Genomic DNA, 19,079 nt, shown 5'->3' with positions numbered 1-19,079 from the left:
TCTTGGTGTGTGTGTGTGTGTGTGTGTGTGTGTGTGTGTGTGTGTGTGTGTGTGTATGTTCAAGCAGCCTCCGGGAGTGTAACTGTACTAAAGCCGTGGCATCTCTTAGGGGGACCATGTTCTCAAGAAAAGTGTACATGTTATACACACATGCATAAGGTGGTCTGCAAATTAACTTGTTAGAACCATGACCCATCATTTTGTTCTATATAGTTCTCTGAAAACTACGTAAAGACTCTTCTAACCACACCACTGAGAATATGCACAGCTGAACACACACACGCACACACACACACACACACACACACACACACACACACACAACCTACGCATGGATTGATCAGTGACCCAGGACAGGCTGTAGACTTTCGGTTAACAACTGGAACTTCATACGATGTGAGTGTACCACAGCCGCAGCACCCCAGACCCTGCTCCCATGCTGTTTTAACACTGAGGTGTAGTGCTGTCACACACATCAACAGAATATGACAATGACTTGAACAATCTCCAGCATTCTATATAACTGACTTTATACGTAGTTTGCTTTCAGAATTATACATTATGCAATTGAACTTGTAATTTATTTCTTCATGACATATGAATGTGCTTGATTAGTGTATTCTTAAATGAATTTATTTTTTAATTAATATTTCTAATTGTATGCTTCCTATATAATAACCTGTGCTATGAACTCTGATAATTTACAGAGATCTATACTAGACATTAAAGTCATGTCAGCAAAAATTCTTCACAAATGCTTTTATAAATCCGATTGTTATAAGTTAGCTAGACTTCTCTAAAATGAGGTGGGGACTTCTGTCCACATCAGAACACAAGATTTCAGTTTTTTAATTCAAATGCATCATTTGGTCAAAGTGTGATGAAAAATGTGCAGAACTTTCTGACAGAACTCTGAACACTGGGAATTTAATTAGCATGTTTTATTTATTTGCCCCTGGCAAAATGGCACTGCCCCTCTAATGTGCATCCTGTGCCCTCAAGTTCATTTGAGCAAACTATGACAACCAGTTTTGAAATACAAAGAGTGCAATTTTCACTGCTTAAATATTAGATTATCTTATGCTATCCAAACCCACTTTAATTTCTATCCTGTATTTGTTTTCCATTTAAACACAAAGGGAAGATTTTTTTTTTCTTAGCCAGGACCCAAGTTTCCCTGACTCCTGCTAGGTGACCTCCAATATATTTTGTTTTAAGCATTTTCTATGACGGTCAATTCTGAAACACAGCTTGACTGGCTGATCAAAGTGCTCCGCTAACTGCTGTTCATATGCCTTGACACTTCTGGGCCTTCTGACGTAAGGAAGGCATACCTTCATATGCAGCATTCATGTGCCATTTGCTTTCTCTGAACATCCATCCATTAGCTGTTTTTTAAAATTATCTCTTTGCTTCCTTTGCTCCTAGATCCTAACAGCATCAGCACCAGTCACAACACAGAGCCTTGCTTTTGATTAAGATTTATATCTGAAAACTTCCCACATATAATAGTTACTAGTCATGAATTACCTATGAGTATCTGTTTCAGATCTCTTCTATGAAGGAGGGGTTTAGTGGATTTCTTGCAGTATTGATAGACTAAGTTCTGGAACATGGGATCTTCTGAGTATCAGTGAAGGACAGTATTTATTCAACAGAGTGTAGTAAATTTATTTGGTCTCAGCACCTATGGACGGAATAGTTCTAGGAAAATACAAAAAGTGAATTTATCAGCAGCTCATACATCCTTGGGTCAACCATGGGTGTGGCTCCTTTCACTGTCTTCACATAGGAGGTGAGGCCTCCATGCAGTGGAATCCAGTTGCCCCATAGCATGATCTAACCATGGACCAGAACATATGTCCTTCTGTTTTCCTCAACAGCTTCATTTTCTTCAATAATTTTTGGTTTCAGAACCACTTTAGGCAGGGCCTGGTGGCATAAGCTTTAACCCCAGCCCTTTGGGGCAGAGGCAGGCAGATATCTGAGTTCGAGGCCAACCTGGTCTATAGAGTGAGTTCCAGGACAGTCAGGGCTACACAGAGAAACCCTGCCTCAAAAAATGAAAACAGCAAAACAATACACACTTACCCTGTGATATCATGCAATAGTTACTATAAGAGAAATATTCTCAACACTACCTACAATTTGGCCAATATGGCAGTTTTGGTTTTAATATGCGTTTGTGGTGTTATTTGTAGTGCTGAATGTAGCAGTTTGATAATTTGCCTCTCAGGTACCTGACTTTTAGGAATAAAGCTCATCTTAAGTTGATAGAGGGAAGGAAACCATTCAACCTTTAAAACAAGTATTTCAGCTTTCATTTTGTTATTGGTTTTGAATCGCATGTATGCCTGTCATATTTTTTTTATCAAAATTGACAGCACAGTCCTTCCTCCCCCAGCCCTCTCTTATCCCATCTCCCATCCTTCTCAATTTCATAATTTTCATTTTCAGCTCATCACATGCACGTAGTGCTGCCAGTACGGGTATGGGAGTAGGCTCATTTACTGGCAAATGAATAGCCTCCTAAGAGCCATATATGTCCCCAAAGAAAATCTCTTTTCCTTCTCGCAGCATCTACCTGTGCTCATAGCTCTTCATCTAAGGGTTGGATTGCATGAGTTCCTCTGCCACCCATGCTGGGATGTCCTCTTGGTTGATTTTATGTATTCATGGATGCTGTGCGTTTGTATGTGCAACTGCCCTGCCATGTCCCCAAAACATTTTTTTCTGGACTTATCTATTCTGGTTCTTTACTTTTCTTCGTCCGTGATTGTTGAGCCTTAAGAGAGTGGCTTGAGCCTGTTAATCACATCCACTGTATAAAGAATCATCTGTCTCTGAGTGAGGTTGAGAGATGCACTAACCATGATAATGAGGATAAGAACTTAGGGGGCAGTTTAACACTGTGCCCACTTTCCAGAATAATAGTAACAGTTCCTCTACTGGATGCCATGACCTTCCCAACCATGGTTTCTTGACCCTGTTAATGGTGACACACATAAATTATATCCTGAAGAATAGGCTTTAAAATCCAACCCTAAAGTGATTGATTACTCCCATAAAAATTTCTCACTATTGCACCAATGAGTTTATTTTGTCAAGCCACTAGAACTGTAGTGCGTTCACAACTGGATAAGATTGTTATTGCTCTTTGATTACTCTACTTCCCTGATACTCTGGATAGCACACCAGCACTATGAGGGTAGATATGGCACTCCCATGTGGCCAGCAGCTGGATTTCCTCATGTTGTGTGATTCAAACATTGCCATAAATTGCAATGTTTAAGGGATTTCTAAGTGACCAAAGTCTTGGAAAGAGGTAGCTCATACTTGCCACTAGGCATTGTTTATTGGCTAGCCTGTAGTATCAGGGAGAGCAGTGTTCCCCTGTCATAGGGTAACCCCATTTAAACTCCTATAAGATATGCATACATGTGTGTGTCCCGGGAAGCTTTTGTACCACTAGGTATCTATATGCCTTGCTTGAAGATATTTGGTGTCAGTCATCCCTCCTCCAGAGAGTTACTTCTCAACCATCCCCTCCTATGTCCCCCCCCTATTTACCCCACTTGCCCATTAATTTACATTCCCTGATCATACAACGTGATCTTCCTCCTGCTTCCTCACAAGGTTTTCCCCCCAATTACCCCATATTAGTTTCCTGGGCACTTCAATTTAATAACTTAGTTCTAAAGATTCAAAGCCAGCACCTACATATGAGAGAGGACATGTGGTGTGTGTGTATCTGAGTGTGGTTTATATCACACAGAAGCGTTCCAGCACTGGTCATATACCTGCAAAATCGTAATTTCCCTTTTCTTTACAATAAAGTAATGCTCCATTTTGTAAGGTAACACATTGTCCTTATCCCATTCATCAGTCGATGGATGTGTAGACTGTCTTCATCTCCTGGCTATTGGAAGCGGAGGAGCACTGAGCCTGGATGATTAAGTGTTTCTGTAGTGGGGTATAGTGTCCATTGGATTATGCCCAGGAGTGGTATGGCTGAATTATATGGTGGAGATATCCTAGCTCTCTGAGGAATTTCCACCCCGGTTCCCATAGTGCCTACATATGTTTGCATTCCCACTGACAGTGAAAAGTGTTCCCCTTTTCACACATCCAAGCCAGCACTTGTTGTCATTTCTTTTTATAATCTTAGCCTTCTGCATGGAGTAAGATGAAATCTTAAAATAGCTTTAATTTGCATTTTCCTCATGTTGTACCTCACCCGTTTGATAACTATTGTTTTTCTATGGTTTTTTTTTTTTTTTTGTCTAGACTCTAACCCACGATTGGGTATATAGCTAGTATATGCAAAATTGTGTATTTCCCAATTTTTAAGCTGCTTCTTCACTTGATTTATTCTGTCCTTTGCTATATAGAAACACTTTTATTTCACAAGGACCCATTTACTAATTGTTACCCTTAATACTTATATTACCAAAGTCCTGTATAGAAAGTCTTTTTCTGGGGCTGGAGAGATGGCTCAGAGGTTAAGAGCACTGACTGCTCTTCCAAAAGTCATGAGTTCAATTCCCAGCAACCACATGTTGGCTCACAACCATCTCTAATGAGATTTGTATACATAATACATAAATAAATCTTTTTTTAAAAAAGAAGAAAGTCTTTTCTGTGCCTGTAAGTTCAAGTGTATTCCCTACTTCTTCCTTTAACAGACTAAAGCATCAGACATTATATTGAGATTGTAGGTCCACTTGCAGTTGAGTTTGATACAGAGTGAGAGATAAGGATTTAGTTACATTCTTCTACCTGCAGCTACCTAGTTTGATGAGATCCAGTTTGTTGAAGGTACTGTCTTTGCTCCAAAGTGTATTTTGGCCTCTCTGTTGTGAAAAACAAAAAATCAAATAAAATCAAATGAGGTGCCTGTAAGAGTGTGGATTTATATCTGGGTAATCCTTTTTATCCCCTGGATCAGTGTGTCCCTTTTGATTGCTATGGCTCTGTAGTATAACTTGAAATTAGGGATTGTAATGGCTCCTCAGTATTTTGATCTTTTGGACTTGTTTTTCTATTTTAGAACTTTTGTGTTTTCATATAAAATGTAAGATTGGGTTTTTCATTTCTGTTAATAATCACGTTGCAATTTTGATGGAGATTGCACTGCATCAATAGATTGCTTTCAGTAGGATGACCATTGTTACAATATTGATCCTACTAATTCATGATGTATACTTTTGGTATACAAGTCAGTTTCTTTCTTCATAGTTCTAAAGTTCTCATTTCATAGATCTTTCTCTTCCTAAGTTAGATTTAATCCGCGATACTCTGAGAAGTATGTAAAAGGCTGCCTGGTTTTGTGTGTAACTTTTCATCTTGCTTCTTTCCTGAACATGCTTATCAACTGTTGGAGTTTTAGGAGTTAGTGTAATTCTGGCTTTGTTAAAAGAACTTGGAAGCAGTCTTTACTCTTTTATTTTATGGAACAGTTTGAGAAACATCAGCCTTAGTTCTTCCTAAAATGTCTGGTAGAACTCTGCAATAAATCCACCTACGCCTGGACTGGTTTGGGTTTGGAGGATTTTTATTGTGGACTCAACCTTGTTATTCATGATAGATTTATTTAAATATTTATGTCTTCCTGGATTACTTCGGCATGTCAGAAACATTAAGAAGCCTGTCCACTTCTTTAGACTTTCCAGTTTTATGGAATGGTTGTTTTGAAAGTATGTTCTTCCCACCCTCTGGCTTTTTATGGTGTCTATTGTAGTATCTCCTTTCTCATCTCTAATTTTATTTATTTGGGTCTTTCTTTCTTTTTGTTAATCTGAAGAAGGTTTTTGTCAAACTTGTTCATCTTTTCAAAGAAAGCGCTCCTCCTTTAATTGATTTTTTTCTTTCATTCTTATTTCAATAATTTCTGCTCTGATATTATTTATCCTTGTTTACTGTTTTGGGTATTTGTTTTGATTTTGTTTTTCCAAGACTTTACAGTACATCAGCGAGTTGTTTGCTTTGGCTTTACTGTAAGCACTTATAGGTTTAAACTTTAATCTTAGGACTGCTATTTTTGTATCCCATAGATTTAAGTAGGTTGCATTTTCATTTTGATTTCAGTTTAGTTTTAATTTTCTCTTTTTTTCTTAGTAATCCATCCAGTGTTGTTAAATATCCATGACTGCATATTTTCTGTTATTTTTATTACAGTTTATGCCAATTTTACTTTATTAAGGTTAGGTAAGAGAAAAAGAAATATTTAAATTGACCTATGTTTGTTGAGAGATAGTTATTTTTTCATGTCCCAGCATATTTCTACTTTGTTGAAGTTTTGATTGGCTACTGAGACAATCGTGTGTTCTCTACTGTTTGGATGGAATGTTCTGTGTGTGTGTGTGTGTGTTAGATACATTTGATCTATGGTATTGCTTATCTCTACTACTTTTCTGTGCACCCTTCACGCCAGATGATCTGTCCTTTGGAGAAGATAGAGAGTTGAAGTTTCCTAACATTACTGTGATAGAGTTAATCTGTTGCATTACTTTTAAAAGAACTTGCTTTATGAAGTATGGTGCTTGAACATTTGTAATGTCTGTTTCATGGACTGTCCCTTTGATCAACATGAAGTGACCTACTGTGTTTCTTTTGACTAATTTAGTTTCTATGTCTATTTTGTCACATATTCAGACAGCAAGTTCTTACTGTTTCTTGGTTCCATAGTCTTAGAGAACTTTTATCCAGCATTTCACTCTGAGATGGTTTCTGTCTTTCTTGACAGAAAGTGGTAACAGCAAAGTGATGACTCTTGGGTTTTTTTTTTCTTTTATAGATTCTTTCTTATAAAATATAACCTTCTTATAGTTTCTTCTCCCTTTACTCCTCCCTGCTCCTCCCTACTTCCCCTCTCCTTAGCATCCACTCCCTTTCTGTCTCTCATCAGAAAAGACTAGGCTTTTTGCCCAGTGGCTGGTTTGCCACATTTGAAGCCATCTCCATAAGGATGTTCTTTGATGCTCATCTTCTTCTTTGAGGTAGGCTGGGTGTTGCCAGGAGTTAACTTGTCTTGTTGTCAGAGAATCTTTAGAATAATTAAAAACAACTTTAAATGCCATATTCTGTAGGTTTCTGAGGTATTTGAGGACCCTATTTAACTATTTTACCTCATATATCTATTGAATCATATCTATCTATTAGAACAGAGTAGATATTCTTGTGATAAAATTAGACTAGTTTTTGACAAGAGCATGATTTGCATCAATATACAAAATTCAATACCATTGGATTAAAAAAAAAAACCTTACTTGTGAGTAACAATTAGGGCCTTGAGGAGTAGATTCAATAATCTACCTTTTGTTCTATCCTCCCTCTATATTTCTATATCCCTCTTTCCTTCTTTTCAGCTCCTATCTCCTTACCTACCATCCTCGTTTCTGCCACAGACAGAATTCTGCCTAAAAATGGACAAGTTTAGATGTAGGCAGAGTCAACAGCCAAACTCTGCCAAGACAGGGTAAGCACGTTGTCAATAGTTCCTGCTTCGCAAATATGTCTGTCAGAGATATTGGGCCAGAAGGCTAAAGATGATGCTTCAACATTATAGAGAGTGTTGAGTGACTGTTCAGGCAGTAAACTGTCTCAGTCATTTTTTTCATTTTGGAAGCTGCTTACCTGCACTCCAGGTTCATTCAGGTATTTAAGTTTTTATACCTTCTCAAGTCTCTGATGGGTTTGAAGACCAAATAGTTTAGTCTTTCAACTAAGCTTAGTAAGTTAGAGGTTAAGATGTTTTTAGATCAAGATAGCTGTTTTAAGTCAATAGACATGAGACATGATAAATATTAATCTCCATTCAGAGACTTAGACCCAACATGATAGGAAAGATGTTTACTTCAAGTTTGCCAAATACAAATGGCCAAATCACTATGAATGTAACATTTATATAATTCCTGATTGTCTCGTGGTTCTTCTTGCTGTATGTAGTTTATTTTATCCATGTGTAGTAATATGAATGTATATGTTAAAAAAGAAACATAATAAAACTTTTTAAGGAAAAAGAAAAAAAGAAAGAAATGACCAGCCTTTTAGGAGATAACAATAAAACATGACAAAAAATATTATAAGATAAGCAAAACTGGTTATGTCAAAGTTGGACATGGCAGCCCAACAGGAGAAGAAAGAGTCTCAAGAGCAGGTACAAGAGAGAGTGAGAGACCCACTCGTTCTCACAGTCAGAAGTACCATAAAAACACCAAGAGAAAAATTATAATATATAGGTAGAGGACCTGGTACAAACCCATGTAATCCCTGTGCTTGCTTCTTCAGTGTCAGTGAGTTCATATGTACCTTGCTTAGTTGATTCAGAGGGCCATGTTCTGATGTCCTCCATCACCCCTGACTCTCACACTTTTTTCTGCTTCTCTTCCACAGTGTTTCCTGAGCTCTGAGGGGAGGGATTTTGATGGAGACCTCCCATTTAGATACTCTCTCCATATAGTATCTGGCTGTGGATCTCTTTCTCTTCCTACCTGCTGCTGGAGGAAGCCTCTCTGCTGATACCTGGATAAGCAGTGGCTTGTAAACATAGAATATCATTAGGTGTCATTTTAGTTTTGCCTTTTTAAATTTTTGATCAGTAGTATTTGGTTTTAACCTATGTCTCTGGCCTATATAGTCTTTGGCTCTTGGTTATGTAAGCAGTGTTGAGTATGGGCTTCTTCTTATGGAGTTTCTTAAGTCAAATCAGGCATTTTTTGGCTACTCCAACAAGTTCTGTGCCACCATTGTCCTAAAACATTTTGCAGGCAGGACAGATTATAGGTCAAAGGTTTTATGGCTGGACTGATATTTACATTTCTCTTTTGGTGGCCTTCAGAGTACCTTCCTGTACCAAAGACAGTAGCATGTACGGGAGCACCCACTCAACGTCTCCATGATCAATGAGTTTTGTGCGTGTTCTATTCAGTGATGGGGCCCCACTGCCCATTTGCAGAGAGTAACACTTTATCTTAGCAACAGATTGGGTTGTTTGTGGATTTCCATGAGATCTCTTATCCAACAACTCAAATGAATGCAACCAAGCCCAACTAATGATCGCTAAGATTACCTTGTATATTTTAGGAAGTTTCTTCTGCACTAGGTATTCATATTATCCTTTAAATGCCCCTCAATCCCAGATATATTGCTCCACATTCTTTCCTCTACCCTATCCCCCCTTTCCTTCTGTGCCTACTTCTCTTGCCTCCAGTCCACCTCTAAAATCTATTCTATTTCCTCCTCGCAGGAAGACCCATGGATCCCCATAGATGCTTCCTCTTTACCTTAACTCTCTAGGTCTACTGATTATAGCTTGGTTATAATTTACTTAATGGGTAATACTCAATTATAAGTGAATACATACCATATTTTTCAATCTGGGTCTGGGTCACTGATGATGACTGTTTCAGTGTCATCTATTTTCCTGTGAATTTCATAATGCCACTTTCTTTTAATAGCTGAGTAACACTCCATTGTGCATTTTAAAAAATCTATTCTTCTGTTGATGGATATCTAGGTTGTTTCCAGTTTCTGTCTATTATGAAGAGAGTAGCAATGAACATGGTTAAGGATGTGTCCTTGTGGTAGGAGGGGCATCTTTTGGGTCTATGTCAAGAGTGGGGAACTGCCACACTAATTCCCATAGTGGCTATACAAATTTTCCTTCTTGCCAACAATTAAGGAGTATTCCTTTTGTTCCCATCCTCTATAGTATGAACTGTCACTTGTGTTATTGATCTTAGCCCTTCCAACAGATGTAAGATGGAATCGCAAAGTAGTTTTGATTTACATTCCCCAGATGACTAAGGATGTTCAACATTTCTTTAAGTGTTTCTCAATCATTTGAGTTTTTTCCAATGAGAATTCTCTGTTTATATCTGAAGCCCAGTTTTTAATGGGATTATTTTTTGTATATCTAATTTCTTGAATTCTTTTTGATAATCTGTGAACATTGAGATCACGGATGCTCAAATTTATTATTCCAAGTTATACTTTGGTTCCTGTGATTTTTGTTGATTTTATGGTGCTTATTTTCTATGTTTACCACTTAACCTAATGTCGTATTTTTACTCTCATCCCTTGCACATGCTTATCTTTTTTTCTTCGGTCCAAAATTTTCCTTCCAGTTTCTTCTGTAGGGCAAGATTTGTTGTCACACATTTTTTGAGGCTGGATTTCTCTGTGTAGCCTTGGTGTTCCTTGACTTGCTTTGCAGGCCAGGCTGGCCTCAAACTCATAGAGATCTGCCTGGCTTCACCTTCCCAAGTGCTGGGATTACAGGTGTTCACCATTGAGCCCAGCTGTCACACCTTTGTTTAACTGTCTTTACCACAAAAAGTTTTCTTATGGAATATAGTATGGCCATAGTAGTCTGTGCTGCAGTGTATAATCTTTAAGAACTTTGAGAATAATGGTCCAAGCACCTTTGGTGTTTGAAATATCCAATGAAAACTCTGTTCAGTCTGCCTTTATTACTTGGCCTTTCCTGCAGCATTCAAGATCCTGTGTAGACATAAAGTTATTTTGTAGTTTAAACTCTCAATTCCTGTCTAAATTTTGTGTAACCTCTGCTCCTCAATTGTCCCCCTGATATGTCAATAAAGCAGTTGACAGCCAATCAGTGAGCAGGAGAGAGAATAGGGCTGGACTTCCTTCTAGCCAGTGATGGAGGAATTAGGAGAGGAAGTAGAGATTGAGCAGGGGATTAAACCATGGTAAAGGTCCAAGGAAGACCAGGAGGAAGGAACTGGAGCTGAGGAAAGCTGCAAAGTGCCAGTATCGCTGGGATGTTTGCTGGGAGTAAGACAAAATAACATAGATGGTTAAGAACAGACTTAAGATGCTCAGATTATGTTGTGAAGCTTTGTATTATAAAAGAGTCTCGATTATTTGTATCATAGCTGGGCTAAGAAATAAGCTAAGAGAAACAAACACTGTTTTATAAAAAATAACTTCAGCAATCCTGTCTTTATTCTGTACACTCAATGATTTGATCCCTATGTGACATGCAGACTTCCTTTTTTGTCTTGTCTGTTTGGTGTTCTGTGTGCCTCTTGCACCTTGGGAGGCATCTCTTTCCTTAGACTGGGAAATTTTCTCCTGTGATTTTGTTGAAAACAGTTTCAGGGCCTTTGACCAGTGTGCTGTCCCCTCTCTTATGCCTGTGGTTCTTAGGGTCCCATAGCTGATTCATACTCTGTTCCTAGATGCTTTTAGACGTATTGTCTTCTTTGATCGAGTAATCCAATTCTTCTACCTTGTCTCCAAACCCTGATATTCTCTCTTTCATTTCATCCATTTTATGGATGACTCAAGCTTTCTTCTGAGCTTTTAATTGGGCTTACTGGATTTTTCATTTAAGGTTTTATTTCATTTGGGCTTTATTCATAACCGCTATCCCTTTATTAAATTGTATTTTCACATATTGAGCAGTTTTCCTTCTGACTTTATTCAGTAATTTTGCTTCCATGTTCTTCATTCTGGCATTTATTCACATCCTCTTTGCATTTTTTTTAACATATTCATAACTGATGTTTTGACATAATTGTCCTGTACATTAGGTCAGTTGTTCTTCTTAGGTAACATTAATGTTAAATTGCTAATTTTTGGAGGAAATATACTTGCTTGGGTATTTGTGTTTATGATTTGTTAATGGGACCTATGTACCTGAAGTTACATCATTGGTCATGTATTTTTTTTATTGATATCTAGGCTTTGGTAGAGGGGACGTTTGAATCTTTGTTTCCTGTTATTAAATCTGATGGATTTTCTACCAACTGGTTGATACCTAGTTTTCAACCTTTGGTTCATACAGCTCTGATATGCATCTGGAATATCAAATGTGGGCCTAGCCCAGCTAGGGCGATTGCAACTTATGAGCACAGGAGCCAAGCTTACATGGGATAAGCAGGTTCTCACTGAAGATGTCTGTAGAAGGTTTAAATGGCTTTACTGGCAGTCCTTAGGTTGAGTGACTAGGCATCCGTGGGTGATGTTACCTGGAGAAGCTATATGGAACTGTGATTTGTCCTTGAATGCTGCATTAGTGGCAAGGTGGAGATTCACTTCCTAAGAGAGCTGCATAGGACCCCTGGTCCTCTGATGGTGGGATGGAGCTTGCCGTCTGGGGGAGGTGCACAGAACCACACATGATCCTTTGTAATGGAGTCTGTAGGCTCTGGAGAATACTTCAGCTTTTGATGTCTACCCTTCTTTTCTTACAGAAAGCTGGTTGTGATGGTTTATTGGGGTCTCTGGCAAGGGAAGATCATTGTGGCATATGCAATGGCAATGGAAAATCATGCAAAGTCATTAAAGGCGATTTTAATCACACCAGAGGGGCAGGTAACTATTCTTTATATTTCATACTCGATAAACTGTAGTGTCTTTGTGGACAAGAAGTAGATTAAATTTGATTTAGAGATCACAGTTCTCATTCTATTGAAGACATTTTCAGTGGTTTTAGTGGTGACATACAATATATGTGATATGAGCCAGAAACTTGAACGAGCTTATTTAACAATAATGAAAACATGAAGTCATGTGTTGTGCATTCTAGAAGTTAGAGCAGGAAGCGAGGAATCTGATTTGCATCAGCTTATGTTACCAGGCTCCTAAAACGCTTTTTAGCCCATGAAAAGCATGTCTAATAAAAATAGTGATTCGCAACAGCTTGAAGCAACCACTGACAGTATTAGTCTTCAGAGCTTTAGCTTTGCATTCCCTTTTTGATAATGCTTTTACTAAATTTCAAGGGGAAATCCTTTGAAAGCTGAAATCTGAAATCTGAAGCACTATTGTGTGGTGGAAATCAGAGCAGGGGTGGCAGAGCATGGGGGAAGTTTCCAAGTACATTAACTGCAAGAGTCTCCTCCTCTCTTTTTTTTCCTCATCTGTAAATGCTACACTCAGGGGATGTGAGGACAGAATGAACACAAATGATCTACGTAGTGCTAGTGTAAAGTTCCCCACCACAGAAGTGACTAGTATCTGCACTGAATTATATGGCCCACAAATATGTTAATACAACACATATGTACACACAGATACACATGTGTGTGTATATATATATATATACATAAATAAATTTACACACATATATCTCCATGTATACATAGACACAAACATATCACTACATATCAGGTTCTCAAGCTTACTTGGAAAAAGCAAATATTTTCTGTAATTCATGTACTCCATTCCTGGATATGTGATCCGTTTGGCCATCATTTATGACTTTGTTTTTAAAAGATGCATTTTATTATTTATTTCGGTGTGTGTATGCATCTCTGTGTATGTTTGAATGTCACATGTGTGCAGGTGCCCATAGAGGCTTGAAGAAGGTGCTGGGTCCCTGGAGATGGAGTAATAGGCAGTTGTGAGCTGTCTGACATGGGTGCTGGGATCCAAACTTGGGTCCTCTGAAAGAGGTGCAAATGCTCTTAGGTTCTGAATCATCTCTCCAGCTCCCATTTATGACTATTTTCACACCATCATTTATATGTTTGCATTAACATTTAATTTAAATTCTGTAGTTCAAAAACTAAGAAATTCCAATGATAAAATACAGATTTTATATTTGAAGAGCAGTCAATTTATGTTGCACGATCAGTGAAACCGAAGTCATTTTATATAAGTGGGTTGTTCTAAAAGGAAAATCTAACGAATCTTTATGAGGTTAAGTGCATTTGTTTTTTTGGTTTGCTTTGCCTTAACAGAATAAAAGATAAACAACTTGCATATGCCAGCACTCGTTTAGGAAAGACAAGATGCACTGAGCTGAAACAGGTTTTCAAATCTTCAGCTAAAAAATATAATTGTAATAAACTGCCCATCCTACCTCATTCCCACAGTTGTGGCAAGAGATATTTTTATAGTACAGAAATTCAAATATGATCTGAAAGACCAAGGAAATACCACAGTACTATACCATTACAGGAAATTTACATATTGGTACACACGTGACCCATGCTCTGGAGAACGTGGACACGCCTGAGCACTGTACACTTTTCATTTCGACTGCTTTTATGTAGACATGTTTTCCTTGCTCTTCTCCCTAACCTAACCCCGCTTTAGATCTGATGCTGTATTAAAATCTATTTTAATAAACTATGGTACCTAAACTATTAGAAATATCCCTGAATGGTGTTGTCCTTCTAGACTCTCCAGGGTCACCTCCCAAGTGGCTCCTTTCTTTCTGTGAATTAAGATCTAATAGTCTCTTAGCTGACAGTTTCTCGCTACAACATACTTTTCCAAATGTGGATCTATCTCCTGCCCTTTAGGTTTGCTAGATGAACTCCTGAACAGCTCTGAGGTTGACTGTTACCTCCTGAGTGATCTCTAAAAGGCCTTGCATGCTAGCCTTTATGGCTTCTTCCATGGTCTTCGCAGTGGTTTATCACGTCTTGATGCTTTTTATGTGGTGTAATTCTGAACAGTTGGGGCTTCTTACACTTGTTTGGATTCCTATTCTTCATTATATTTCAAACTCAATGAAGAAAAAAATGTGATGGCTCCTCTGGTGGGCCACTGCCATTCTCAATCTCCACCATCATGAGCAATCTGTTACTACCCGTTTACTTAATACTGAAGCAAGCCTTCATTACTTTACTTAGGAATTTATGTTTTTTGGAAAAGCTGTGTGAGTTCTTAATGCTATCTGAGGCTCCATCTGCTTGTGCCTTTGGAATGTTGTCTTCCATTTCTTCTTTATCCCTTCCTAGGAATTCTTTAGGGATTTTCAGGATTTTCACTCAGCTGGCCATGAACACTGTAGATATTGTGTGAGTAACAAATACACAGGCACATGTGGGTGTGTTTAGACCTATTGTTCTATGTAGTGTTTGCTAAATCATTTCCATTGGAGCTAGTAAATAAACTTAAGAGTTACTTTTTTGTGTCCTTAATACATTTACGGCATCTTTCATTGTGACTTGCCTCACCGAGTAATAGCCTCTTAAAGTAATGAATGGTAACTTGTGTGTTTGACCTGTTGAGAAGTGGTGCACTGAGTGCACAGTAAGAAGAAAATGAATGCCAAATGTGTGAATCTTTGGATAAGAAAACCAACAAGACAGTTTGAATTAGGAAAGTGTACTCTGAGAGTTCTTAATTGATTGGTTGATTCCTACAGGAGTTGGCACCTCCTGGCCTCATTTATTTTACTTTATAGGATAGGAAGTGGTCATCATTGCAGGATAGATATGGACAGTGAGATATGACAGAGTGTGACAATGCAATGCAGGTTGAATGGCCTTTTCCTAAAAATGTGGGGACTTAACATGTTCCAAATTTCAGAGTAGTTTAATGTAGTGGATATTTTCTTTCTTCTTTTCTTTTATTAATACATATTTTATTAATTTATTCATATTACATCTCAATTGTTATCCCATCCCTTGTATCCTCCCATTCCTCCCTCCCTCCTACTTTCCCCCCTCCACCCCTCCCCTATGACTGTGACTGAGGGGGACTTCCTCCCCCTGTATATGCTCATAGGATATCAAGTCTCTTCTTGGTAGCCTGCTATCCTTCCTCTGAGTGCCACCAAGTCTCCCCATCCAGGGGACGTGGTCAAATATGGGGCACCAGAGTTCATGTGAAAGTCAGTCCCCACTCTCCACTCAGCTGTGGAGAATGTCCTGTCCATTAGCTAGATCTGAGTAGGGATTAGAAGTTTACTGCACGTATTGTCCTTGGCTGGTGTCATAGTTTGAGCAGGATCCCTGGGCCCAGGTCCACCTATCATAATGTTCTTCTTGTAGGTTTCTAGGAACCTCTGGATCCTTCTATTTCCCCATTCTCCCATGCTTCTCTCACCTAAAGTCCCAATAGGATGTCCTTCCCTCTCTCTCACTTTCCTGGTAAGTAAAGACTTTCATGGGACATGCCCCTTGGGCTAGGGTCCAGATATAAGTGAGTATATACCATTTAACTCTTTCTGCTTCTGGGTTAACTCACTCATTATGATCATTTCTAGTTCAGTCCAATTGTCCACAAATTTCAGGAATTCCTTGTTTTTAGTAGCTGAGTAGTATTCCATAGTGTAAATCTACTACAGTTTCTTTATTCATTCTTCTACTGAGGGACACTTAGGTAGTTTCCATGTTCTGGTTATTATGAATAAGGCCACTATGAACATGGTTGAGCATAGGTCCTTGTTGTGTGCTGGACCATCTTCTGTTCATATTCCAAGGAGTGGAATAGCTGGGTCTTGAGGAAGCCTTATTCCCGTTTTTTTTGAGATAGCGCTAGATAGATTTTCATATAAATGGTCAGTTGACTACCTATAATCTCAAACTCCAAAACCTAGAATTCAAAATAAGAATGATTAACCATATTCAAGTATGTTTTGTACATTACCATCATGGCCAAATGCAGCAATTTATCAAAAGTAGTAATAATGGTGACCAGAATATAGAACCTCTTTAAAAAATACTACCTGTGACTCTGCTGCAATGCCATGAAGAAAATAATTGCAACTGGCATGTTAGATGTTGATAACAATGCAGTCTCTGATGACACAATACAAGGCTGCGTTGTGCAAAGCCTGCTGTCCAGGGAAACAATTGCATTTACAGCTGTGGATTCAGTGGCCTCGCGTCCATCTTCTAAGCTAGGTCTTAACTGTTCTTGCATTCTATTTAAGACACATACATCCTCAGTTGTGAAAAAGGCCTTATGTACTGAAAGTCCCCCTGCCAATGGCTTTTCATCTTCATGTGTCCTTATTTTTAATATGTTTCTTGCCCTCTTCTTGGGAATCAGTATAACTGAGGATTTTTCAGTATTCGACCATGACTTTAGACACAGCTTTTGCTCTGATTTACCGTATGATTCTGTTTATGATTAAGTTCAAGCAGGAGTTGGGTTATACAACTTGAGATTTTTTTATATATTTTAAAAATTAAATTCTGAAATTTAATATCGTATTTAAACTTCACTAAATTGATTTGCTGAGAGATTTTCAGTGATTTCCTGAGTGGGATCTCTGAGGTTGCCTTTCATGTTTACAGCTCTAACATGGTTGGCCGCCACCTCAAGATGTCTCATATGTAGGAGATCCCTACACCACAGCCAACCGGGTTATTTCCTTCTCAAGAATATTTCTTCTCAACTTGTGTTCTTAAAATCTCTGGCACCAAGTTCATTTACTTGGCTTCTCCTCTTTTTCAGTTTTCTCCACGGGTAATTTGACTCCTTGCATACATTGCTACCTGTGCATGGGCATCTTCAAAGGCCCATCAATAGTAACCTGGTCTTTACTGGAGTCCTGGGTGCTGTTATAACATTTTGTTAGATACAACTTGCTGAACTTAGCGAATTCTCTCCAAATTGGATCATTCTTGCTGATTTCCTTATGTAAATGACAGCCCCATTATCCCACGTGTCTGTTTTTTATTATTTATTTCCAATGTTTCAATCATCTTCAACTTCAGAAGTATTTTTTTTTCCTCATAACAGTTTCTAGATTTTCTTTTTTGGCCTTGGCCATTCCTGAGGTTCATCTGTTGTCTGCAGTGAGTGTAGTTTATGAATGCATTTCTGATAGTCCCGCATGTTGCTGCTGGATAAAATTCCTCCAAACCAGGTTCTAATAAAGTCATCACTGACTTTAGCAGAGCGGTCATCAGTTTGCTCCCTTGGGTGCTCATTTAAACACTCCACCATAAATGAGCCTTTTCGATCTCCTCAGTCTGTCAGATTTGCAGTATTCAAGGGCTAACGAATGCCTCTGCTTATCTCACAGTCTTCTTTCTGTACAGGAAATGGATCTTTTTCCTTTCTGTATACTTTCCCATAAGATAACTTGTCTGCCCTTTTGGAGGAAGTTCCCTTGACTTGTACAGTTTGTTCTCTGCTCTGGCTGATGCTGGTGTTTTCAAATGTGAGTCATATCGATACACTTTTATAGAAAGAATAGCAGTGAACTGCTAAGCAATGTGTAATCTCAGAAAAGGGGGGTAGTTCTTAAAACTCGGATTTTTATTATTGGTCAGAGAATTAATCATAATGTTTTGTAATATTTTAGCATAATTTTTACAATTTATTTAACTCCAATCTGCATTAACTGTCCATCCTACCTCATTTCTATGCACAAATAACCCACCAGCCACATGTCTCTTTTCGTTACTGGTTTGCTTTTGTGACTTAATGCCAATGCTTTCCATCTGGGACTGCTGCAATTAGATGTTACTGAAAACGGGCAATTCAATGAGTAGTAATTAGAAAAGCAGTGTCTTGAATGGAAGTTTTGATTTTAAAAAGTCACATGCCCAGGGGCTGGGGAGATGTCTTCATTGTTAAGCTGCTTAACATACAAGAGTGAATTAAGTTCAGATCACTAGTATGTGTGTAAGCAAACAAACTAACCAACTAACCAGGCAAGGCCTTGAGCACTTGTAATCCCAGTGTGTAGGGGGGGGGGAGAATGGAGATGGGGGGGAGTCCCTGGAGCTTTCTAGCCAGCCTAACTTGCTGGATCAGTGAACTCCAGTTTTAATGAGTGTCTTTATCTCAAACCAACAAAGTAAAGTGTGACTGAAGAAGACACTTGAGGTCAACCTCTGACCTTTGCACATAAGTGCATATGCGCGTGTGTGAGTGCACAAATGCACACGCACGCGCGCGCGCACACACACACACACACACACACACACACACACACACACACACACACACACCCCACAGGCCCTCATTCTATCCCTGCCACCAGGTGGACTTTATGTTACTTTTGTTTATACTGAACACCTAAATATTTTTGAAATTGTACCAATTAACAGGCATGAGAAAACTTTGAAATTGTCTCTTGATCTTTTCAAAGCTTCAAATCAGATTTTAGCCAAATACATGATTTTTTCACAGAATGGTTTAAAAAGAATGTTAATTTTAGAACAGCCAGTAAGCTACAAACAGGCTTCTTTCTTTTAAACCTATTCTTCAGTAAGGACTCTGGATTTCTTCTTTACTGCATATGCTCTCATCTTATTTCACCTCGTTTTACTTAACTTCAAGAAACATATCAATGACTAGAGCTGAAAAATATTTTTCTGAGGACATTTACTCTTTACCTGTGTGGCACC

At 38.5% G+C, this 19,079-nt stretch overlaps 1 protein-coding gene across 1 annotated transcript in view; it reads left to right on the top strand.

Annotated features, from left to right (window-relative positions):
• Positions 1-19,079, top strand: part of ADAMTS19 (ADAM metallopeptidase with thrombospondin type 1 motif 19) — a 197,219-nt gene that overhangs the window by 115,986 nt on the left and 62,154 nt on the right. Inside the window, exon 15 of the mRNA XM_084780852.1 lies at positions 12,225-12,345. Within this exon, the coding sequence (XP_084636978.1) occupies positions 12,225-12,345 (121 nt within the window). The remainder of the gene's footprint in view (positions 1-12,224; positions 12,346-19,079) is intronic.

Source organism: Acomys minous, assembly GCF_964271855.1.
Source record: "Acomys minous genome assembly, chromosome: 4".
NCBI lineage: Eukaryota > Metazoa > Chordata > Mammalia > Rodentia > Muridae > Acomys > Acomys minous.
This window is presented reverse-complemented; position numbering and strand designations above follow the sequence as displayed.